The sequence below is a fragment of the Boleophthalmus pectinirostris genome, unplaced genomic scaffold, assembly GCF_026225935.1.
Source record: "Boleophthalmus pectinirostris isolate CB_2022bp ecotype Guang Dong unplaced genomic scaffold, ASM2622593v1 HiC_scaffold_13, whole genome shotgun sequence".
Classification (NCBI taxonomy): Eukaryota; Metazoa; Chordata; class Actinopteri; order Gobiiformes; family Gobiidae; genus Boleophthalmus; species Boleophthalmus pectinirostris.
In genome coordinates, this window is record NW_026571036.1 from 13,457,896 (window position 1) to 13,485,103 (window position 27,208).

Here is a 27,208-nt window from a genome sequence, read left to right on the forward strand (position 1 = left end):
CAACCTCTTTAACTTTTTGACTGATTATGCATTGTAATGACAACTCTTCACCACAAGAGGGCACCCTTGATCGACAAAGGGAGGGGTGTCATTCCGAGGCGCTTGCGTGAGCACTTGATGGACTTTTACACCTCATTGGGAATGAGAGATAGCTATGACATGCACTGCAGGCTTACTTAAACCTTCAAGGCTAATAATGTAGCAAAATCACCTGCATAACAGAAAGGTGAAGAAAAAAAAATAAGTCTAAATATTTCTGAAACAATCCATGATTTAGTAGCCTAACTGGTATTTTAGAGTTATCCTAAAATAAAAGTATACTTATTTGCTATTTTAATTTGGATCCTCTGATACAGTATGGAGAAATGACATCACCTTCTTTGACATTTTGTTGTCATATGCTCTTTGCACGACTCCTTTTTCAAGAGGCACCAAATTTGGTCATGATTGCTCCGCCCACTTACACTACACTCCCTCTGTTGTTGTTGTGGCCCCTCCCTCTCTGTGCGTGAGTCTGGACGGGAAGATAACGCAGAGGAAGCAGGGTTGGGTCTGTCAGACTTGTGCACATGAAAGCAGCACTTTCTCAATAGGCCTACCACAGTGGAGCCGAGACGGACCGAGACGCGACGATGGGAATTCACGACGCGCCGTGACATTTCTGTCTCCTGTGGGCGTCGCTGCTCTGCTCTGAAGCTGACGTGACGCTGCCGCTCTTGCACAACTTTGGGAACTATGTGGATTTGTTTGCTAGATCTGAGGAGGAATGCGCGGACCTAGCACCAGTGTATACCGAGTGTTTTTGCTTGTATCAGACACATTCTTGATCTGGACCGATCTGGTTTGAATATCCGCTTGCTATTTGGAGTCAGTCTATGCTTGTACTAGACAGGAAGCATGCATCATGATGCAGGGCTGCAGGGAAGCCCTTACCCGTGCGTTTACCTGGGTTAAACCAGAAGGAGGCTGCACATCGTGTTTGCGTGTGGGTTGCACGGGAAAGTGTCGTGCGTAACGCCGACTCTCCATGGCGCAAAGCTGGAAAAGACAGCCATCAGAGGTAGTTTAACTTAACGTAGCAAACATGAGCCTAGATCAAGACGGAATATCTCTGATGGTGCCCTGCTTTGGGACGGGTCCCAGCAAGGACCGCACAGGTGAGAGCTCAAGCAGCGGCACTCATGCGGAGGCTGGTGGCTCTTCTGTCCCCGCCGCGGGAAGTTTCTGGCAGGACCCTTCAGCCAACAGCGGAGGGATAAGTCCCACTCTGGGGCTATGCTCACTGGAGTCTGGGGGTTTGTTGACCACGGGGAAGTGCGCGAAAAGACCGGTCACGGTGGCCTATGTAATGAATAGTGAGGCCAACCTACAGAACAGTGCAGAGATTTTGGCGCTCCAGTGCCTGAAGGACGCGTGTGATGTGGTGGGCAGCAAACTGGACACGGTCAACTTTGGGAAACTGGACTTTGGGGAGACCACAGTGCTGGACCACTTTTATAACGCAGGTGAGTGGATGGATGCCTCTGAACCAACAGCACGCGTGATCCGTGTTCCTTTCGTGACCATGTGAATGAACGTGTTGCGCATACATTTCAGTATTATATATTTATTACAGTATGAACATGTAATTTGCAACATTCTTACCCAATTAAGCATTGAAGTGTATAAATAAAATGTTATTTCAGTAGCCTATTCAACATATTAAAACTACATAATGTAATAATTTGAGGTTAAAACTTAAAGTCTTGTTGCACACTAATACATTAATTATAATAATACATGTTTATTTTAGTTTTATTGATTGTTTTTTGTTGATGCTTCTTCAACAGCCCTTGATCCCTGTAGTGCCTGTCCAAGTGCAATGTCGTAGGTCAAAGGGCGGCATCACCTCAGCTGTAGCCTTCTCTGGAGGTTGTTTCAAGCTATACAAATACATTCATAAATTGGGCATGTCTAGAATGATCAGTTCTAGGTTTGAACATTAAGAGGATTAATTGGACAACTTGCTTTTTTATTAGTAAGATTTTTCAAGTATAATGCATGGAACCAGTCTGTACCCCATGGAAAAGAATGCTGTGCACCACAAAATCTGGGGGTGATTGAAGTGTTAGATTTTCCCCCATGCAAAGTTTTCCCATTCCACTATGCACCTCCGCCATTGTGCTGACTGTCGTGTGGCTGGACTTTCCACTGGAACCTATGAGTATGAAGGCACTCTCTCGTCCTATATGTTTATTTGGTTTATAGGATTCATGGGGGTTCAGCTTCCTGTTTGCACACAATATTTGTAGGACTTTTAACATTCAAAAGAGCCAAGAGTGCTCTTTTTTATTTATGTTCTTCATTGATTTGCATTGTCTCTGGGGCATCCTGTAGGTGGGCTGTTGCTATACCCAGAGACTCATCTTCAAATCTTGAGCTGGGCTTGGTTAGGAGAACCACTGTGGCTAGGAGGATTTTACCTATTGTTCAGTGTTTTATGTTGATGGGGGAAACAGGGGCACCCAGTGGAATCCCACCCATAGAGAACATGCAAACTCACAGAGAGCTCAAGCCATCCATGAATCAAACCCAGGCCTTCTTATTGTTACCCACCATGTCTGATGCTAAACCATTTTCTGTTTACTTTTTACCCCCTGTTGCTGGATTAAATCAAGTTAATTTGACTGTTAGTAGTTGACATATTATATTAACTGTGCTTATAGTTTATTTTTCAATTCTGCTGTTCTTTAATACTGGAGTTACATCTTGTTAGCTTATGGCCCTGTTTGTTGTATATGGCTTGAACTCCTGCCAGGAACAATGCATTTAACACCATACAATATGCTTAAAAACACTGCTCCCAGTGATGGTGTGGTCAAATAAGGAGCAGATGTGATGTATAGTGATTTGGAGCCTAGAGCAGAAACTGCAGCCAATGTTTGCATTTCATTGAGCTATGATGCATGAGGCTGGCATTTGTTACTAAACACTCAGTCTTTTCCAAGAACCAGGAACAACAGAATAACATATGTAGGTTTGTTTTCTTTGCACTTGAGGAAAATCTCTATAGTAACAACAGTGCGGACTGATTACATTAGGACGAAAATACCGCTAATGGCATTGTGCACGCTGCATGCATTACAGCACTCCCCAGTTTCCTCAAAGTAATAAGTCTAACAGTTCAAGGAGAATCCTAATATAATGAACACTTGGGCCTGAACTTCCTGTCTGTGGTTCCTGTTCAGACATGCTGGAGTGAGAACAGCAGCTCTACTCTGAGCTCCCTTCTGGTGACCAAGCTTCTGATGTAAAGTGCCCATTCACCCTGAAAAACAAAAACAAAAAGCGTATGATTAATGGAATCTTTGCACATATAATGCAATGTGAGATTGAAATGTCATCATTAATAAATAGTGAATTTAATATTTATGTAACCTAAACTTTACTCTAAATAAATGATAAACCTATTTAAATTGTTGGCAAAAGACATTAACGGCGCAGGATGTGTGATTAAATTATTGCTTTTGTTTATTTCAGGTTTTTTTGTCTAGTTTATGTTAATTTCGGAATCACAATCTTTCAGCTATGATCATAACAAAACTGTACATTGTGACCTCTGTAACTTCCACACTTGAACGCTTTCTTGCATGCATTCTTATTTGGTGTTGTTGTCATGTGTGTGCACTACTTTGGAATTTTCCCATAATTCACTTGGGACAGAGAGAGGCATTTTCCCAGAATGAGCGGCTATATCTCGGCTGCGCACGCTCCGTTCTCTTCCTGACACAACAATCATCTTCAAACAATGACCTCAAATATAGAAAGATGACTCATTTTTCACGTATAGGGAACCATTTTAGAAGTTGTTTTTGTCTTGTCTGGGCCCTCATAGTGGTGGTATGCAGGGTTTATCTGACTCTTGATCATTACATTGAATTACTGTGTCATTTACTCAGGGAACAATGGGGTTTTTTGAACAATTCCTAAGTGCACTGAGCGAAAAGCTGCTTTGGTCCACGGTTGAGTATTTGCTGCTGTTGAGTGCTTCGTCAGCTGTGAAGTTATTCAGCTACACTTAACTAGTAAAGCACATGTTGATACTGCATTATTTCAACAGAGAGGTAAAAGGTATCATAGTACTTAAAGGTCCTGTATTACGCAAAATTTATTCTTGTCAGCTTTAAGCCATGTAATAATATTGTCACCTCCTTGAAAAAACATACCTGGAGTTGTGTTTTGTTTCATTCACCCATGCTTGAGTAACCCTTTATTATTAGTCTGTTTACATCTCCAAAGCTCAAATTGCTCTATTCCACTTTGTGATGTCATGAAGCAGTAGTTTTTAAGCAAACAACTACCTTTTACCTTTAGTTCAGTAGAGATTGGCAATTCCAGGGCTGAAAATATCCAAACTGTATTATCACATGACATGACAAGGTGGAACAGAGTGTTTTCTGTTTGAGAGAAAAACTCATCTTAAATATGCAGAGTTTGTGTGTTAAACATGTGTGAATGATAGGGATGTAACGATATCCAAATCTCTCGGTATGATATTATCAAGATATGCATCTCACGGTACGATATTTATTGCGATATTTTGAAGAGGCTGATATAATTGTAGATAGGACACTTTTTTGTTTTTAAAATACCCTGCAAGATTTTGATTACCATCATAATCCCAAAAATTCAAGTAAAAAACATATCTCTTCATATTGTCTGCAGTGAAATGAATCATGGGATATGTAGTTCCCTATGTTTAGAAGCTGTTGCTACTATATAACAGTGCATTTAAGCAAAGGAACTTGTGATTCGATATATTGTGACAGCCCATGATATTATTGTGAGACTTCTGACGATATGATATCATGATATTTCGATTATTGTTACATCCCTAGTGAATGAAACAAACAAAACACCAACTCCAGGTATGTTTTTGAAGAGGAAACAAGGTTATAATTTATATCAGAAAATAGCTTAATATGGGTTCTTTAATTTGAGTGTTGTTATACTGAGAAGAAACAGTTTCAAGGCTACTGTTTCCATGTCTACTTTCAATAAACGTCAGTTGCACTAAACACTAATCACAGCTGTCAGCTAGAACGGCATGACTTTGGGGAAAAAATGTAATTGCGGTTTATCTGACAAATATTTGCAAATGATGTTTTCAAATCAGGATTCAGTTCACAGTGCACATTTTAAACACATCCACTAGCGTTAATAATAAACTGAGTGAAGACAGTGAAATATGAATGCCCATGCGAACCATTTTCTCCTTTTTTTTTGTGGTTTGCAGCCGCCAAGATTTTGTATGATTCAAATTGCAATTTTGATTTGATTGCGATACATTGTGAACACATGAATGTCTCTGCCCAGTTCTTGCAACAGAATAAAAAAACTACAGTGATATTTGTCAAAAATTCAATAGTTACTCACACTTATCCTAAACACAGTGACATTTATTTCTCTTCCATCTTTAACTTCTTTGTTTTTTGTCACTTGCCAAGTTCAAACACAGAAATGCAAACATGTCCCTCCCAGTTTGATAGATCTACAAGACTGATCAGCCCATAGAGATTATTCTAGGTGAACAATAAATCATTAACTTCATTTATTGGGTAGGGCTGCAACAAACAATTATTTCTGTAGTTAACTAGTCAAACTTTTTTTTTTTTAATTATAAAATCTAAAAATGCTACTTGTCTAAATAAATTTTTAACCATTTTTAAGCAAAGGTGGACATATGTTGAATAGAGATTTTTATAGAGAATTACAAGTAAAGTATATATTCATTAAAATAACAAACTGTTCTATTCTTCCAGATAAGGATTAAAGATTATTAGGGAATAATTTTAGTGGATTAGTCATGGTTATTCCAATTAATCATCACTGCCCTGTTACTGAGATAGGTGATCTTAAAATCTAATATTAGCCACAAACTTACTCTGCTTATGTTATCTGAACTGTAATGTCATGTAAGCGAATAGTAAAAAGGAGAGATTGTGCATTGGTGACAGAGGACTGGCTGTTGGCTGTGCGGGTGAGGTCCGGCTTGGTCTGTGTCAATGTTTTCTGACTCCACGCTGCAGCTCATGGATCAGACTCTTTGGCCTGTCCATTGTGAGACCGTAACATAGCACTGAGCCTATAGTTGCCTCCAAGCTCCTGTCAGCTGGGCCTTCCTCGCACAAAGACGTTTATCCCTGTGTTTACTGCACGCCTGGCTGCTCTAGAGGTCAGAGAGCACAAGGTGACAGGGAATTAGCCTGGAGGCGTGGACCTTGTCTGCACACTTTACCCTGCGTCAGCCTCCAGGGATATTTAACTTTAACTGGGGCCAGTAGTGAGATACAGGTGTCTGGATTTCACCGATATAGTGTAGCAAATTATATGGTCCAAATACACACCCCAAATAACGTTATATTTTGGCATGTTTTTTTTTTTTTTTACTTTTTATTTGTGCTGTTCAAAATGTTAACAATCTGTGGGGTACAAAAAAAAGAAAAAAACGTATACATTGGAGTGAGCTCTATAAATAGACAATTTTTTACAATTTTTTTCCATCCCATAAATTTCCTCCATTATGTATGTCCATTGCTGTCATTTCAAACGGTCATCCTTCAGCCAATTCCTTGTTATTACTTTCTTACTAGCCAAGAGCATCACTTTAAACAAATAGAAGTCCTCAGTTCGAATATTGTTTTCATGCAACAAGCCCAAGTACATAACCCATGGGTCATTGGGTATTTTATAGCCAAATACCTCTTCCATTACAATTGCAATATTTTCCCAAAAGGATTTAATTTTAATACATTTCCAAAAACACATGAGAATCGCCAGCACTCCATTCACCACACCGTCTCCAACACTGTTGACTGGTTTTCAATTGTTTGCTTCTGATGTGTGGAGTAATAAAATACCTCACCAGGTTTTTCCAACCAAATTCTCTCCATTGTCTAGAGCAGGTGGAAGTGTGCTGTAAAAGACATATAGAGTGCCACTTATTCGCTGACAATTCAAGTTGCAATTCTGTTTCCCACTTTGGTTTAATATTGATTGTGTTATTCTCATTAGCATTTTGTAAACATTTATACAGCTTAGATCAATTTTGGAAGATAGCTGTCATAATTTCTATTAATTCACTGCCCTTCTGTGTAAAATGTTTCCTAATTTCTGTATTATAAAAATGTTGAAATTTGTTTTTAGATGTAGACTATCATTTCTGGTAACACACTTAAATCCAAATATTTTCTTGCATTGCCTGGAATGTTGCATAGTATTGCATTATATAATCTTTCTTGCATGTATTTAATAACATTTCATTACACCTCTCTCCTCAGTTCTTACCTATATCTTGGCCAGAGACATTGCATTTGGCAGATCCTCCTCCAGAGAAGCTACAAAGTCCACCTTTTAATATAATAAATCACCGCTGTACTGCATCTCCAAATCTGTTATCTGGTGGTGGACGTAGGAGTTAATGGTGCACATTAATAGCCCTGCTTTCCTGAGATTACCCCAGGTCAACTGTGGCCTCCCTGTATGAAATGAATCAATAATGCACGAAGTTGTAAATCTGCTTTGATTGTATGACTAATGCATTATTATTATGATTGTAACATCTCTTCATAATGGTAGCAGTTCCATTACAATCTGTTCCTAGTATTTACTCTGGTGTTCTTGGCCATCTTCCCACCCACTTGTCTTCTACTCAGAAAAGCAAGCAGGACACAAGTCAGGCAGTCACATGAGATTGTCCCATGCAGCGAGTTTGTCTGCACACTTGAGTTCACATACTGTTCCTGAGCACACTCTCTCTCCTCCCCCAGCAGGCCAGTAGCTCGCCCACTGCAGTCTATAAAATGCCCCACTGTGAAGAGAGGGAACAAAGTAGTGCCGGGGTAGAAGAAGGGGGCAGTGTGCCAGGGGAGTGGTGCAGAAGTGCCAGGTCGAGGCGGACTTCCTGATGGGTTAGTGGCTCTCAGGGCTGGGGTTATGGAGCCTATAAATAAAGACGCTATTTAGGAGTGTGCTGGGCAGGGCGTCTAAGCATTGTCTGTTACTAATGAAGCTATTATCCATTGTAGCTTAAGATTTTTTTTATTTGCATATTTGTGGGGCATCTTTTATTTTTTATTTCAACTGCAATTTGCACATAATTGGGTCTAACAAAGGAAATTGTATTTACTTAATTTTATCTACATATTTCACAGCGTAGTAGTATAATTTGTAGTTGTACTAACAGCGTCAGAATAAGTTGTACTAGTCTGTTGTGTTACATGTGGTAGTAGCTGCAGTCGCTCTTGTAGTAATTACAGCTGTTGTCTACTAAAGAATTTTTTGAATGACTAAAGACAAGCCCATTCATTAGTTGACTAAAAGGAGGGCATGGCAAACTTTTAAAACTATTAAGTGTCTCTATGTATTTGAAAAATAACCAACTGCAAAACAACAATGTAATACTAAACAATGTGTCTAAGTCATAATTCACTCTTTCACTCTATCTTTAGCCTAGTGAGTCCATACTTCTTTCTCCTGTTGCCTCATATAAATCCCTATAATCTAAAAAATAATAATAAATTAGTTAACTGATGCAATTTTGGTTGAGTAAGGCATCATTAACCAATTAACTGACTAAACAACTAAAGGATTACAGCCCTAGTAATAGAGATATTAAAATAAATAGATATAGCAGTGAGCACAGTAGTAACTATTAGGGATGTAACAATAACCAAAATATTGTAATATTGTATCGTCAAAAGTCTCACAAGAATTACAAGTTCCTTTGCTTAAATATATGGTTTTATAGCAGCAACAGCTTATAAACTACATATCCCATGATTCATTTCAGTGCAAATAACATGAAGAGATATGTTTTTTACTTGAATTCTTGGGATTATGACTAAAATAATTCACACCAAAATCTTGCCAAAGTGTTTTAAAAGTAGAAATGTGTCCTAAATACAGTTATATCAGCCTCTTCAAAATATCGCAATAATTATCGTACTGTGAGATGCATATTAGTAACAGTGAGTACGTTCTCCAAATCATTTTTTTGGTGGAACTATAACTCAAGACAAGACTCTAGATTTTTTTTTTTGTTTTTTATTCATTTTATTCAGTTCTGTTTTATTCTGCAGGAGCTCTAGCTGTATTTATTCCAGCGATGTAGCCTCTCAACCTCTTATTCAGACAAAGCTGATTCAGAATACATTGAAGATTTTTGACACAATTTGCTCAAAGCCTGTCTCTGCTGTATCCATTATCTTTGATGTTTTGTGCATGTGGCTTGCCTATTCAAAGTGCAGCGAGTAATGCCCATCATATTGAGAGACTTCCTGGATGAATACATTTGTGTTTCTATGTTTTCAAGATGTAATGATGAAAGTTTTGTATTCTGTCAAGTTGCATTTGCTTTAGTTTCTTTAGTTGGCTTTTACTGCTTCTAACTACCACTGCTATAACTACTGCTACTACCGCTGCAGTATTACTTTCTTTTGCAAGTATTACCATTGTTACTTTCTGAAGTTGAGTTGTGATAAGTTTCTATCTCCTTCCACAACTTGCACACACACATGGAAACAAAAGATATGTTTGTCCTAAAATGAGATCTTATCAGCATTTCAAGTAGGACAGTAGTAGTTGCATAATACTTTGGACTGCTGTTGATACATACACATTACACAGCTTTAATGCTTTAGGATTGTCAAAAAATGTATATCTAAAAAAAGATAATATTCTTAAGACAACTTGGACCTGTCCTAAATACATCAAAAAGGTGTTTTCTTTCTTCTTTTTTTTTTAATCCTCAAACTAGTTTAAAGAAGGCATACTATACCTGAGCCTGTTATATAGTTATAATTTCTGACCCCCATGGATCATTATATTTTGCACATTTTATATTGTAATATTCATATAAAATGACTTAATAAAAGAAACAAGTTCTTCCGTGTTAGAAAACTTCAGAGTCCAATAGGAGACAGTGTATAGATTTATTTATTTTTTTCATTTGCACCAAAATGACTACATGATGCTGCTAATTCCTACTCTGTTTTCCTTACAGTCAAAATATAGTTTTATGTTTTTGCACCTTGACAACATCATTTTGGACAGCTGTGTCAGCAGGAGTACTAGTACCATAAATTTACCAGTAAACATTCCTAATTCTGGCACAGTTTGTAGTAATATTAGTGATAGGGCTACGATTACTTTAAGAGTTATTGCAACTGGTATTACAAACACCTCATTGCACCTATTTTAAAATATGACATGGAAGTTTGTCAGGCTCCAGTAGTTCCTATGTAAACATGTCTATTTACACAAATAACTCCCCAGACAAGTTAAGTCATAAATGCTGCTCTTTTATCCTGTCTATCCTTAGAAGCAGCAGAGCTATAACTTGAACACACTTTACAAACTGTGGTCACCCTAGAACTGCTGCTACAAGCTCAGACCTGAAAACCAAACCTCGTGTTCCTGGAAATTTGGCACGGAAACCACAAATCTCTGGCTTAAAGAAATGTTCCGCTTTTTAGGAAATATGTCTCTGGGAAAAGTTAGCTTTCCACAAGATCTATACTAAGACTCTTCCATAAAGGAAGTATACATATCCTATAGGTTTGGAGACAAGACAACCACTGTTTTGCTTTTAAGCACGCCATTTGCAATTTTCAGTTTTATCTAAGACAAGGAAGTAACTTTCACTAGACAACAAAAACTAATGAACCAGGTGGTCTTATAAGAACCTCTGATCCAACCTTAAATCCAGACCAAGTAAAACTAAACTAAAGCAGGTCTTATTTTGGGACAGTCTAGATTTTATAGCACTTGTCTAGCAAATGCTGAAAACATGGAATATCCTTGTAACATTCAGAATGAAAGATGGAATTGGAAGTAAAAGACATTCCAAGTTTACTCCCTTGCGCCATCAATCATTGAAATACATTCTGTTTCTCAGTAGTAATAATTGTTTCTCTGCTGCTTCTTTAAAGTGACTATGCCTGATTTTGGTCCATGTAGTTAAGCTAAATTTGTTTAACTCCAGTACAGATATATGTATTGTAAGGGCCTTGCGGATAAAAATAACAAAATTATTATTTAAAATTATTGGAAGTGCCTTTCATTTAGACAGTGGCAGCGTTTTTGGAGCTTAAAAACACAAAAACCTGAAACCACCCTCCAGAGTGCAAAAGTTGAATACACTCTGCTGAAGCGTTTCCATCCACACTGCCCAAGACGCAAAACTCTGGTCAGATCTGCTCATGTCATGTACGAATTTACGTCACGTACATACAGTACACAGAAACAAACACATCGGATGGCATGCATGTCCATTCGAATTCCACACACTTTTGCGTCACCGTATGCACACAAATTTCCTCCTGAAAACGCTTGTCTAAACACGGACTAAAAAGTGAAGATGTGACGCCACATTTGCATCTTCTGTTCAGACTGTCATCATATAAACGTAGCTGAAAACATTTTTTGAGACCACTGTGTGCTGTCAGCATCTAATTATAAAGGTTATAAAGTCTTTTAGCTTTACCTTTACTGCTCTGGCCTCTAATAGTGGTGAAAGGCACCTATAAGCTCATATCATTAAATATTTAGGATGCTAGGAATGCTCTAGGAGAGAAATTACTTTCAAAATGAACAGTTTTTTCACATTTTTAAAACTGTTAAATCAGGTACAATGCATTTAATTCACCTCTTAATACCGCACATCAGAAATTATGGAGAGAGGATACAGTTCCAGACTATAATTTCTGTAAAGTATGATACAAGCGTGTGGCAAGACTAACCTTCCAATCCATATAAACTCCATCATGGTTTGAACTACTCTGTGCACCAGCAGAGTTATCCCTCCCATCACTTAAGAACCACAATACCGCTGTACGCCTCACGTGTGGTCTGGGATCCGCTGTTTGACGCCCTTTTGGTCCGATCTGGTCTGGTCTGGTTGCATGGTTCATATCCGTCTCCCGGAGTGATCGTCTCCATGGTTACCTCTCTTCCTGTGGCTCTTATGTAATTGATTGTAATGGGGGCTGTATTTACCTACTCCAGGGACTACTCTGGGTTTAGCGTGGGTCTGGGTATCGAACTGCAATACTTCAAGTCTTGATGTGAATTAGTCCTCTACTACTACTTATACTGATACTACTTACGCTGATTTTGCTTGTATTACTAATTGTAGCTACTTATTCATCTTGCTTCTTTATATATTTCCACTACAAGAACTATTATTACACATTAAGGCTGATTATATTACTACTACTGTTGCCACATCAATTACTTAAGAGAAAAATACTTCAGATTATTGCTTTCTGACATTTTGGGTTTCCCTAACAAGTCAAACAGGGCTATGGCAGTGACATTTAGAGTTATTTTTATTAAAGAAATGGTTCAATAGGCCTATACGCTGTAAAGGCACATGACAAATGGATGTAATATGGCAGCTAGAGGGAATTCTGAGCCTGTCCTAATTACAGCTCATTCTCAGAGAAGGAAATGAATGCAATTTCTCCCATTCTCAGTAGAACCACTCACTTACCGTTGTAATTACCTATGAAGCCTTGTTAGTGTGCTCTTGGTCCCACTTCACAAAAGCTAATTATTTCTTTTGCTAGACTGATGCTCTAGCTAGATCGTTTCCTTGTGTAACATGGTGCTGTATGCAGAGGTCCTTAACTAGCATTATTCTAGCTCTTTTATTATTCAAAATGAGAACAAAATCGCTATTTTCACTAATCATTTATTAGTCAAATAATCATCTGATTAAACCTGGTTGTAAGCTTCAGAAATGACTGACTTCCACAAAAATAAGCTTGCAGATTTGTTTGTGTGTTGTATTATTTAAAGGGTCCATATTGCGTCAATGTTTTTTACTCATCAAAACATAGCTGGAGATGTGTTTTCTTTCATTCACACATGTTTATTTAGTTCTTCTCTCTTTTCTAACTAAAAACACTCTGTTCCACCTTGGGATGTCATGTTGTAATACAGAAAGTGCTTCACTGTGTTTTTAAATTCCATACACTTTCACTAGAATCATTTAGATAATTTCAGCCCTGGAATTTCCAACCTCTACTAAACAAAAGATAACTCGAAAATGTGTGTTACTCAAACGTGTGACGTGAAACAAACCATAACATATCTCAAGGTATGTGTTTTGTGAGGTAATGACATTCTAACCTGGCTTAAAGCTCACAAGAGTCATTCAGAGCTCATTGAATTTAATTCTCAAACAATCAGATGTTTCCCAGCTATTTCTGTTTTGCACTGTTTTCGTTTGGTCAGCACTTAATCATTCATTTGGGTCCTGCTGTGATGACAATAGAGAGAGACAATACTGAGTCTGCCCTCTCTAACCTCAAAGCAACGAAAAACAATGAAGAGTCACAGATAAACATTTGGTTGCATCAATTAAGATAGGCAGTAGAGACACAGTGCTCCAGTCTCCAGAGGATTCACACCTCTCTCTAGCTTATCTCCCATCTCCTAAATCTTTCAAAATGATATTGGGCTGCTTCTGCTTGCAATATATTTTATTTATTTTCTCCTTTTTTGGTGGTAAAAAGGTTGAATCTAGTCTGCCTTCACCCTTGACTGATTTTATGTTAAAAATGAAAATGTTTTATTCATGATTTTAAGTGTATTCTATCCTGAGCTTACTGAACCTCGCGATCAGATGGGAGCTTTCTTTTATCAGGCTGTGACATTGGCCTCTACATAGCCGTATGTCAGCTCAGCAGTGTTCTGGCAGGTGCGTGCTTTCAATGGCATGGAGCGACATGTGATTGTGGGCATGTGACTAAGCACTGCATACTAGAATACTACGCTGACACTAGATATTACATGTTAAAGACCTCTGATTAATGGCATATTGTATTTTATTAATATTAAAGCAGAACTTGGTCAGCTTTTTTTTTATGTTGTGTTTTGTTTTGTCTCATTCCCATTTTATTTAAAGGTGCATAATTTTTCTCGTGGAGGGTATGTCAAATGTTTTTCTCCATGGAGATGTTATTGCTTTGTCTAGAATGTTTCACAGTAACCTTTAAACCTTTCTATCATCATGGAGAATGCCTGTTTTTCTAGATATTTATGAGCAGTAAAACCACCTATAATTTCATAAATGTAAAGTGCGGTTGTTTAATATCATACTGTGGAACATTCCGGGTAGAGGATTGACATGTTATTAGGGGTGTAACGATATCCAAGTCTCACGGTACAATATCATCACGGTATGAACCTCACGGTACGATATTTACTGCAATATCGTGGGAAAGCTCACAATATGGTGGGGAAGCTCATGATTAGATATGTAGCAATATCCAAATTTTTCGGTATGATATTTTCACAATGCACATCTCACGGTATGATATTTATTGCGATACTTTGTGGAGGCTAATATGCTACTTTTTCCTCTTAAAATGCCTTGACAAGACATAATGCAAAGAACTAACACTTAAAAGAACTGTTATTTCTTCTTGTAGTCTACACTGAAATGGAGCAAAGGATCATGGTCTATATAGTTCCCTCTGTCTTTTTTTTTAGCTATTGCTGCACCATGACTCTTAATTTAATCAAAGAAGACTTGTAATTCGATATATTGTGATGGTCCATGATATTATTGTGAGAACTTTGATGATACAATGTCACGATATTTCGGTATTATAAGTATATATGGCCATATTATCCATAGAAACAAGAAGGTGAGAGCGCCTGAACCAAAAAGTTACATAGTGTACCTTTGAAGATCCTGTACCTGTAATTTTTTTCTGTATCTGAGCAAAATTTGTCTCACCCCGTCTTGTTTAAACTGCTCAACATACGTACCTGTTTTAAGGTCTGATAATCAGGTAGTGCACATTAACATGTTAGTTGTTGTTTGCTTTACCATCACTGCACTGGTCTCTGAAAGGTGTGAAAAGCACTTCTGAACTTATCGCTGTCAATAATTAGGATGCTTGGAGTGCATAAGGTATGTGAGGCATAATTTTGGACCACTGCAAACTGTTTAAAATGAACTAGCGCTGTTTTTCGTGTGCATTTATAAGTAATCTTGCATATTTTGGTGTCAATTATGTATGTCACATAATACTAAATACTCATTAGAAACCTTCCTTGCAGTCACCTCTCTAAAGTTTTGGAAACAGACTAACTACCTCCTCTTGTATACCACTTGTGTGTAGCTCGGGCTCACAATGCACTTTTCATTACTCATAGTCGTATACATATTAACCAGTCCCTGTGATGGTAAACCCTGACTTGCAGTGGAAACAGTTGAACTGTCAGGAGAATTAGCTGACGTTATTTCACCCATGTCATCACTGGAGACTACTTTCACTTGCCTGTCTATTGCCCTGTCACTGAACTAAATGCAAAAAAGATAGAAGATAGAAGTTAAATACCATTCAGGAAACACCTTTATGATGACATGGTTCACTGGGAATCAGCTTGAAAGTTCCCCTGGCTGGAAGGTCCCCAAGCTGGAAAGTCTCCCCGAATTGTACCTTTATGAGAGTTAGTTAATCTATATACATATAAATAAAAATAAAAAAATTTAAATTAAAATACACACACAATTAATAGTCCACCAGTGAGACACACTGCCTCAGAAACTCCTGTGTTCTCAATAAATATGCAACAACTATTTCAGAATTTTATCTTGCATATTTCAATGAAACACATAGTTAAGACCTTCCTAAAAGTGATTCTGAATGATTTTTGAACAAATTCTGTAGCTTTTTAAGTTTCTTGTTTTGCACTGCTTACAAATTATTATGTTCATCGCAAGCAGGTGAGGAAATGATTAATATTTCTAACCAAATCATCAGTTACTGATGCCACAGAATGTGGGGAACAAGAAAAAAGAAAAAAATGAAAACAAGGCCCTGACATTTAGTCTCGCTACATTCATTTAATTTTATTTTGATATAGAATGGTGATTTTCTAACTCAGTAAATCACATACTAAAGGCTGGCGAGAACGTCCCCCCTCTTCCATGTGTCGCCAAAGAGAATGGGGCACCCAGAGAGAGAATGGGGCGCTCGAGCTGGGACTTTCAAGCCAGGGGGACACTCAAGCCTGTATTCGGTTCACTTGCTACTCAACAGGCTCAACTCAAATTTTATACTTTACAATTTTGCAGCCATGTTTTAAAGTCTTTCATATATACAGTAATCAAATCAGTATGTTGTTGCATTGGCTGTTATGATGCAATGTTGTGCAAGATTGTGAGCAGGACCACAGAGTACATTTGTGTGATAGTTATGTATGGAGTATGTTTTCCAAAAGTGCTTTACCAACATAGAGCTGGAACATGTACCTCACATCTCCTCAGTCGTTTGTTGCTTTTGTATCTATAGTCCAATTGCACTGTGTGTAATAATGAAGGCTGGAAAATAGAAAAAAACAGCCTCTTAAGCTCTGAGTAGTTTGTTGACAGTAATGGGTATTAACGACGCATGAAACAACATTATGCCTCTCAAAAGGAGCTCTGCATGTACAATGCTGTGTGTTTTGTTTGGGTAAATTGGCTTCACGTTAATCTCAAATTTACAAAGTTATCTCATGTATCTCACTGTTAGAATTGATATGCCAGAGAAACAGTGTGGTCAATAATAATAATTAATTCATGCTATGTGTATACACATTGAGAGCGAGGGTGGAGAGAAGTGGAGGATTAGGAATTTGGAGAGGGGAAAGAGAGAGAGGGGAGAAAAAGAGAGAGTAGAGAAAAGAAGGATTAGGAGAGAGGAGAGAAACAGTATAGAAGAGGGGAGGATTGGGACAACTGCACAACTCATTTAAAAAGTATTAATAGTATGGCATAATATTTACAGATTTTCTATTTTAAAACCTACAGTATCCTGCAGTTGTGTTTTGTGAAGCAGGTAACAGAACCCCACCATAGCACCCCTATAAAAGATCAGGTTAAATTTTTATGTAATCATTTATTATACCATTACTTCTGTTTTATTGATACAAGGAAATTGGCCTACCTCCGTCTGAGAAATCTTAAAACAAACCATGATTGTGTTATACCTTGGGTCATCTCATATCTCCACTCTGCAGGAGCCTCTGTCCCTGTAGACTTGACTGACACTTGACAATAATTACTGCTATTGACCTATTGATCCACATCACACGGGCTGACTCCGGGTGGTGACACTGGGATATTGGCTTTGTGCAGTCTTAGTTGAAAAGGCAAATCAATAACTCCTTTAGCGCTGGAAAGATTCTGTTTGATGCACACCTTCGAATCTGTGTGTCTTGTCCTGTATTGAGTGTAAAAGCTATAGTTTATAACGCCTCATCACAGGAGCAGCCAGGGGACACAAGACAGTAGTTAATGTAATTCATTTAAGTGAGTAAAGATGCCAGTAGCGAGCAGCCAGTAAGCTTCAATCACAAAGGCAGTAACGCTTTACAAAACAACTGAATGGTCAGACAGTTGAGTCACTGTGTATAGATTGGAGAAGCTAAGGAAAACAGTCATCACATAAAAACAGAAAAAAACAGAAAATTAAGTGCACTATTTAAGTTTTTAGTTGGTTTCTGTGGATCAGAAACATACCTGGAGTTGTGTTTTGTTTCATTCACACGTTTAACACACAAATCCTGCATAATTAGGCTGAGTTTTTCTCTCAAACTGACTGAATACTCAATGATTACAGCCCTGGAATTGCCGATCTCTACTGACCTAAAGGTAAAAGGTAGCTGTTAATTAGGAAACAACCACTACCTAACATCGCAAGGTGTAACAGAGCATTTTGAGGTTTGGGGATTTAGACAGACTAATAATGAAGCTTTTCTCAAACATGTGAGAATAAAACAAAACACAACTTCGGGTACATTTTTGATGACAGCTTATATTTGCCATGTATTTACTTCACTGAGCCATGTTTTTCTCGTCCTTCTGTCTCACTCATCCCTCTTTTCTCTTGCCTTTCCAGACATCGCCGTGGTCGAGATGACGGACGCTTTCCGCCAGCCATCTCTCTTCTACCACCTGGGCGTACGTGAGAGCTTCAGCATGGCCAACAACATCATTCTGTACTGCGATACCAACTCCGACTCCCTCCAATCCCTCCAGGTAAACTAGGCCATGTTATACAAGCCCAATGCAATCACAAAGGCTCATGTAATAGTAGCGATTAGAGGAGAAGACAGGGGGCAGCGGGCAAGGACAAAGCACACTTTTTTTGACATCTGCGGTTGTTTAGAAAATACAATGAAAGATAATTTACTTACTGACGAAGGCAAAACAGGATTGAATGGGTGAATAAACAGTGATTGTATTTATATAAGAATTAATGACTGTAGAATGGCAGTAATTTACCAAGGTTATGCTAAATTACATACAAAGAACAGAGTGCAATTTCAGAATACATGCCGGTGACAGATTTGACAGTGGGGGTTCGGATGCAGATTTGACAGTAAATCCGTATATTCCAGAAAAAAATTATGTCTTTACTCTTTACGTACTAAACAGGAAATTAATTTGTACCATGGTTAGTTCATGATGGTAGATTGCTCATAGTGAATGAATGGTCACTTCCACAATATGCAAAATATATTTTGTCTCTTGTCTCATTTTAATTTTCTGATTGTAAGCAGAAGAACCCTATCTTTTAATAAAATTATATGTTTCTGAGTAGTTTTCAAGTGCCATACTTTTATTACTACATGAGCAAAAGCTTTGCTTATTCTTTCTGCTAGCTATTCTGCAAGTGACAAAAACTTAAAGTTGACAATCTTAAATTTGAGGATTATGTAGATTTGCAGATTTTTTTGTGCTCTATCCTCTTGGCCACCTGCCTGTGCTCAATTTCATTTCACTCCAGCGACTAGGTCAGGAATCAGAATACACTAGACAGTTTGCAAGAACCCTGGAAGTTGTAGACTGCGCACCGGTCAATCAGAAAAGAACTGTGAAGTCATGACGTCAAACTCAAGCGCTGGTCTGGGTCCCTTTGTGGTACAGCACAACAGTAAACAAAGCGGTCGAGATGGATGTGGACAAAGCCATACATTCTGTGTTGGCAACGATTCCCGAGATCAAGGATTTAAAGCCGGAACAAAGAGAATGTTTGGTGAATTTTATCAAGGGGATTTGGTGCATTACATACGTCACGAGTAAATGGCAGCGATTGGTTAAGTAAAAAAAGTACCCGTCTACAAACGGATGAATCCTAATGCTGGGAGGTCAGAATCAGGCTACTATCCTTGACCCTTAATCTTGCAATTCCTCTTCTTGAGTATTTTTCCCAGAAATGATTTTACTTATTTGTTGGACTACTGATTTATACTTGTACTTACTTGAGTAACATTATTTTGAAGTACCAATACAATGTTTGGCTATCATTTAACCTCTAGAAGTTATTGGCATGTAATAAAATAAATAATAATACATGAATCCAATTACTTTCATATGTGCTTGTAAGGTTTTGTAATTGTGATTTTGACTATATTTTTGTATTGTCAGCATATGCTCACAGTCTGTAGCTCTGGGTAGACAAGGTGGAGTTCACACCATTTAAACTGTTCCTATACGGCCACATTCAGGGGAACACTGCAGTCTTTATTTAGGTTATGGTTTAGGAGTCATAGCACTTTTATGGCGACAGGGATCCTCCGCCTGCAACCACACAGTGTACTCAGCATAATGTACAGCTCATATAACAGCGGGTGTGGGCAGAACTTAAACACTCACATATTATAGTTTTTTGTTTTTACTCCCTTATAGCTGTTGCTTTTAATTGGTGAGCTATATGTAAAATGTGTTTTGCCCCAGCGCAAATATATTGTAAAAGCAGCTCCTAGGATCAAAATGAGGCTGCTGTGTACTGTCTGCATTTTATTAGAAAAATTTTTATCCTCCATGAACCAGAAAGTAACGCTGTTAGCATGGTAACTGCAAATCTCTGTTCTATCCTCTTAAAGCTATGAAACACAAACTAAAAAGGCACTGGAAGTTAGGAACTAGTGTTTTTCATGTAAAAATCAGGTACATGTTAAGGTTTTCCAATTGAGCAAGAAGGTTCCGGGTTTGATCCATCTTTGTAGTTTGCATTATTCTCCCCGTGACTGAATGGGTTTCCTCCTGGCGCTCCAGTTTCCTAGTCTGATTCATCAGCCAGTTTCACTTCGTAGAAACCGTCTGACCTCGCAGCATTAGAATTCGTTCGCTCGATGGTAGGCAGGTACTTTTTTCATTTAACTAATCGCTGCTATTTGGTCGTGACGTATTTAATGCAACGCTAATGGGGCTAACTGGTATATTAAGCTTTTCCCAAATCCCCGTAGGAAGAAGGGCAATAACATCTTTCCCCTTGATAAAATTCACCAAACGCTTTCTTTTTTCGGCTTTAAATTGTCAGGAATGGTTTGGGAATGGTTGCCAACACAGAATGTATGACTCTTCGCTGATTGGCTGGTGCCCGAATTCGCACTTCCTGACCTAGTTGCTGGAGAGAATTGAACTTGAGCCGAGGCACTAGGTGGCACCAGCCTGGCTACTGGTTTACCCCCATCAACCCAAAACATGCTACATAGGTCTCCAGGAAGCTGATAGATAAGGTCAGTTAAATGCACTTAATAATGAACCTGCCCAGGGACTACAGGTGGAAATTAGCACTGGAGCTACAGCCTGGTACGATGCATCTCTCCTGTTAAGGTTAATATAGATTGTGCACTGTCCCTGTCTTATTGAATAAATAAACTAACTAGCTATTGTTAGCGCTTCACTTACCTGCCACTATCTTGGGCAGTTGTTTCTCTGTCATGGTTCATTACCGGGAGCTGTTTTTTAAAGGGCCTTTATTGCACTAATTTCCAATCTGTTATAATGTTGTGTCATCATCACATACCTGAAGTTGTGTATTGTTTCATACATGTTTAACACACAAACCCTGCACATTTAGACTCTATTCTCTCAAATGGAAAACCACCATGTCCCACCCAGTGTGTCATGTGGTGATATGTTATGTGCTCCATTGTGTTTTTAAACTCCATACACCTTCACTAGAATCATTTGGATGATTTCAGACCACTCTATACTTAATAAGTAAACAGTAACTATTAACTTGTAAACTTCCAGCTAGCATTTTGAGTTCGATATGTAGATAGTGTAATTGTAACGAATGAAAAAAAACAAAACACACACACACAAGGCATGTTTTGATGAAGTAACATGACAACAAATTGAGTTGCTAAATATCATATTCTCGTAATTGTGTTCTACAGACCACTTTATTCTATGTTATTTTTTTGACTTTCAAAGTGATGAGCATTTGAATATTGGGAATCGTTGAGCTGTATCCTACATTGCATTATGTTTTTTAAAACTATAAAGCAGTAGTAAAAGAATATTAATCCTAGATTTATATCTACAGCAGGGGTCTCCATCCTTTTTCCTTTGGCGAGCTACCTTTACAAAACAAACATGCCAAAGAGCTACTCATTTTAGTTATCAAAAGAAACTGAGCCATGAAAAGCCTTAGATGAGGTACTGTTAGATGCCTATAAAACATGAGCCACTATCCATTTATTAGTGGACAAATTTAGGGTTCAAAATGACACATTTACAATGGTAACAGGCATTTAGTTCATCACATTTTACTTGTTGAGCACAATACATAAAATTCTGAAATCACTTGGCGAGCTACTTGAAAGTGGGTGGAGAACTACTAGTAACTCCCGAGCTACAGGTTGGAGACTGCTGATCTACAGAGTCTGAACTAGTCCTCTGCCGTAAACACATAATGCCAGTTCTGTCTCATTAGTTGGGCTCATTACAGGACATGATTCAAATCAGGCTGCATCAAGGGCAGGTACTGAAGGGAGGATGACCACTGATACAAAATGATCAAAATGAGTATAGAAGATTAAAAAAGAGAGTTTTTATTTTCTGTATGAATATTATCTTTGTACATTGTTGTATAATATTGCAATAACTGTGTATTATTGTGCAGCACTTGAAGGTATTGCTTTTGGCTTTGAAATGAATAATCCCACAGTCTCTGACAAAAGAACTGCCTCAAATAAATCACAAAACACAGTTACATACATTTTAACAAGTAGTCCTCTGGTACTAAAACCAATTCGTTTTCTGGTCACATTTGGAAAATTGCCTGCAGAAATGACAGTTCTTGTTTGCTGATTGCCTTTTTTTCCCTTTCTGTTTCAGGAGATCATCTTCCAGAAGAACACTGTAAGTAACCACAGCCTCTGCCTTTCTCACATAGTCACCCAATTTTCACGCATACACAATCTGCAGCTCAAACTGTCTAACGCCTAGTGCCTCCTTTTGCACTGCTAAAACTCATTAGGGCTGCACAACCTTATGTTTGTGTTCACAAGTTTGTTTTTGTGTATAAAAAAGATGATCGGTTGGAGATATTTTTAACAGTAGTCTCAGAAGTGATAGGGAGTGCATTGCAGCCACTTTGACGCATGTTTTTGACTTGCAAAAGGTGCAGCATTCAAATAAGCTCTCTTGGGGTGTGTCCTGAATAGGTAATTTTACATTACACAGAGATGAAACTACATGTAATTCTATATACTGTACTGGAATTTAATCCACGTGGTAAAAATTGAAGTTATCTTACACTCTATTAATGTATTAGGGTAGGAGTTTGTGTATAAATTAAGTAGTTACTAAACCTGACTCATTCTTAATTTGTTTTTAAGTTTTTGCTAATGAACTTCAAACAAAAGATGTACTCGAAAACCACGTTCATGTCCAAGGACACAACAGTACTGATCTGAGCTGGGATTGAACCATGAATCTTGTAAAAAGATGATGACCACTCTACCACCTGAGCCACTGTTGCCCTAGTTATATATTGCATTTCCCAAATCAAATTATTCAAACAATTGTGCATCCTGGTTGCACATTTGTAGAACTTCTTAACGTCAGCCTGCTTAACGTCGGAAATTTAACATGTTTTTGTGAATTAGATGATAAGAATATTGGATTTCTTTGATTGAAGTGGCAAAAGACAAGTGAGTACTCTGGATAAAAGTTGCATTGAAGCTTTGACCCCAAATATATGTTACAACTTTTCATAAGATTTCCCAGAAAATATGAAAAAAAGCTTTTAGACAACCACTTTATCTTTGCAAACAGGAAGCTACACAAAACAGCTTTGAAAGTAATACATCATGAAAAGAAATAGACAGCGGATTGAAGTGTTCTCTCAAACTTTCTTATTTGAGTGTCTTATTATTTGTATGAGAAAGTTGTCTTCAAGTGACATCATTGCGATCAGCAGAGGTAGCACTGAGCCCGTGTGGACATAATGAAAGCTGGAGTAATCATTGAATAAGAGCTCTTCAGTGGCAGCAGTGTGAGCGAACTGGAGATAGACTTGTAGTGCGCACTAAAAAGGCACCAATGAACCAGAGCCAATTATCAGTTTGAAGGCTCTTTCTCCCAAGTGAACTCCATCTCTGCTTTTCTATGGCTCAAGTGTATACCTCACTATGGCGTTTTAAATCAGTGTACTGGATTTGAAGACTGCATGTCAATTTAAAGAAAGTACAAATGTGCCATCATGCATAATTGCAAATAGTCAAGACAAGCATTTCTGTGTAATTTTAGCCTAAAGTAAAATTGGAGTTACATTGCAGAATGAAGCCAGCAACTGTTTCCAAAATTGTAAAAGTATAAAGTTGGCTATTGGTGAAAAATACAACTCAAAATACTTCCACTAGTTATTTTAAAGCATCTTTAGTAGCCAGTTTGGATCAGCCTTTTATATAAAACTTGCTTCTCTCATATTCTCATAGCATTGGCCAATCAGCTGATGCAATATTTTTTCATTCATACTTTGTACTTGTGTTGTACTCTGTAACCCTGATGATTTAAATGTAGTTAATTATGATTACGTAACTAGAATTACTCAGTGTTACTCACAGAAAACTGCTATTATTTCAATTACAGTAGCATGAGTATATGTAATTAGTTAGTTTTCACACAGCAGTAGAAGCCACACCAGCATACGCCACAGAAAGCGCCCAGTCCAGTCATCAGCTATTCTAACTAAGTCTTATTCAAACCCGAACCAAAACACATTCTGAGTTCCAGTTTCAAGGACAAAATGTTCACTTTGGGTCAGTGGTTAAATATTTTGCATGAAGATGAATACAGCACAGATGATTGACAGCAGTGCACTGTTAAAACCAGACAGTTACCAAAATAAATGTGCTGTGCTATTACTGTAATTTAATGTGTGTAATATGTGTAGTGTGTGTTGACTCCGCACACTTTTAATTATTGAGATCTGAATTAGACACTGTTCAAAGTTCCTATTATAGCCTTCTGTTGCTGAGATGGATTCAGAGAGTGATCCTATTAGTTCATAAAGCTGATTGAGACATGATATGAACTTTGAATGTACTCTGATGAGAGGTGGGACCAAGTTGTTGTTTTGCAAGTCTCAAGGAAGTCTCAAGTCTTTGACCTCAAGTTCGAGTACAAGTCCTAAGTCAGAGACAGGCAAGTCCAAGTCAAATCTCGAGTTACTGGCCCATAAGTCCAAGTTGAGTCCAAGTCGTCTGCTTTGAGCTTCAAGTCATTTCAAGTGTTTAAACCAAATATAGCTTAGATTTTTGCAATTTATATGAATTAAAAAAAAAATTGTACTTAAAAGTCATGGTATATTTATATATTTGAGTATTTATATAAGAGTTGTAGAAATGATAATTTTTCTTTTTTTAAATGTTCTGACAAGATCTTAGCGTGAATCATTACAGTCAGAACAGGAAGAATTCAGATTTAAAAGTGCTAAATAACAGTTTTCTCAACAATTTTGTCTGCACTGAAATGGAAGGATCATGTTCTATGTAGTTTCTTCTCTTTTACTGTTGTATTGCATTGTGTATTACTGTATAGTACTGTATATTACTGTAGTACATTTGAGGATACTATGTACTTCAGTTAATCCAAGGTAACAAACAGAGAAGTGGGAGGCACATTTTCCAATTTGTTCTTGTAAAATTAAGCAGCGCATTTATCAACTGTAAAGAGAAAAGTATTTTCTAAAAACATATCAAGTCTTCACAAGTCACAGGGCTCAAGTCCAAGTCAAGTCCCAAGTTATTGACCTTCAAGTCCCTGTCGAGTCCCTAGTCTCTATTTTATCAACTCAAGTCTCAAGTCCTAAAGATCAAGACTCAAGACTTGATTCCAAGTCACAACTTGCAAGTCCTCACCTCTGACTCTGTTTACTACCAATCTATGCCCCAGATCTTATTTTCCAGCATGCTTTGTTATCAAAGGCTGTAAATAAAAAAGAATCAGATTAAGAGCACAATCCAGTTGAAGTTGCAATTTGAATACATAAAATTATAGGCTTTACAAACATGATCTGAAACAATTTGAGCTTCTTATATTAGACTAGCAGATCATATTTCATTGTTATCTCAAACAGTACAAGCTAAGCCACAATTCTCATGATTTTTTTTCTTTTTTTTCTTTATTTTTCCTTCAAATGGTCCAGTCTTATCAAGTGATTAAACTCAATGCCTCATCACATGCGTTTTAAACCCCACAACTTGTTACCCGTGTTCCAGACAGGTGCTAACATTCTCAGCCCTCTGCCACTGCTGCCATTGTGAAACCTGATCACCCCAGAACTGCACAAGTCACGTAGGCTAAAATTAGACATCTGTTTGCCCGTTGACACCCTGCACAATCACGTTGGGACTTGGAGCTGCTCGGTGCTGCGTGCGCCTGAGCAAGGGGTGATGTCATCTCAGGACAGGGGGAAGTAGTTTGAATCTACATGCCTCTCTTAGCTCTACTGCCGCACCTAAAGCCCTAACTTCCTTTTTCTACGAACAGTGACAGTTGAGAGCAATCCGAAAGTGAAAAACATACAAAGGATGCAGCTGGAGATATGTTTTTGTAAGCAACATAAAAATACCGCTGCAAAGATTGGCTTGGCAGTGTAACTATAAATATATAATGCTGGGGGAAAAAATGTGTGAGAAAAATGTACAATATGTGGATATGACTGTGTTTATACATGGACAGATTAAATTTATGATACAGTATTGCACATGCATTAGGGATATTTCTAGTGCAGGTGTCTCCAACTTGTAGCTCGCCAAAGGATTTCTGAATTATTTGTACTGTGCTAACTAACTACAGTTTGATTAATTAAATTCTTATTGCCATTGGAATTGTATCATTTTCAACTTTGTACACTAATAATTCTGTTTTTTTTTTACTTGTGTATATACATTTATATAGTTATGTCTTATTTGACTTATCTGTCTCTAGCTATCTTTTTTGCTGCTTATTTAGAATTGATTATTACCATTTATATTTTTTACTCTTTGTTACTGTATTATATTGTTATGTGTGAGCTACTGGCTCCAAATAATTTCCCTTGTGGATCAATTAATTTTGTCTAAGTCTAAGTCTAATAACTAGATAATGGTTTATGTTTTACAGGCATCTAAGACTTACCGTCTTTTTTTGCATTGATTAAATTTCTTGTGACCGCTAAAACTGGTAGCTCTCTTGCATTTTTGTTTTGTAAAAGTAGCTCACCAGAGGAAAAAGGTTGGAGACCCCTGTTCTAGTGTGTACTCAAGTAAAAGTACACAACCAAAATTCTGCTATACTACTACTTTTAGGGCTACTCATTTATGGCAAAAATCACAATCACTATTTTTTCAAACTATGATTTCAGTACTGTCAAAAAGTGATATTTTTAGGAAACTGACAGGTGTTTTTTTTTTTGTTATTTTGCGATAAAAGGGGGTATTATGCTATTTTTTTTTGGCTTTCTTCCATGTTATAATACGAAGTGGTTTTGCATGTGTCGCTCCGGTCCTATTCAAACCATCCTTACAGTTAGCTATGACAATTCTCCGTAACTTTGCATAAAAATGACACAAAACTGTACACAAACCTGATGCGTTGTGCAGTTTCATTAGCAGGATGCACGCTGAATGTGATGTGATGGCACTCTGAAGTGTGATGGACTCAGAGCATCAAAAACGAAAGTGAAACTTGAAATACATTTTTGGCGGTAGGTAACATGATGATCTAAATGTTAGCAGTTAATGCCCCATAGAAGTAAAACACCCCCTCTTTAATGATGGTGTTAAATTCTGTCAGAGATTAAAAAAAAATAAAAAATTCATGCATCTCAATATAGAGCCCACATTTCCTGTTTCATCAGTGCTATTTGAGTAGTCCATT

General features: G+C 37.7%; 1 protein-coding gene across 1 annotated transcript in view; it reads left to right on the forward strand.

The window, feature by feature from the left end:
* Window positions 1-520: 520 nt before the first annotated feature.
* Window positions 521-27,208, forward strand: part of map3k5 (mitogen-activated protein kinase kinase kinase 5) — a 77,900-nt gene continuing 51,212 nt past the window's right edge. Inside the window, exons 1-3 of the mRNA XM_055149635.1 lie at window positions 521-1,505; window positions 17,943-18,082; window positions 22,178-22,201. Of these exons, the coding sequence (XP_055005610.1) occupies window positions 1,085-1,505; window positions 17,943-18,082; window positions 22,178-22,201 (585 nt within the window). The 5' untranslated portion in view covers window positions 521-1,084. The remainder of the gene's footprint in view (window positions 1,506-17,942; window positions 18,083-22,177; window positions 22,202-27,208) is intronic.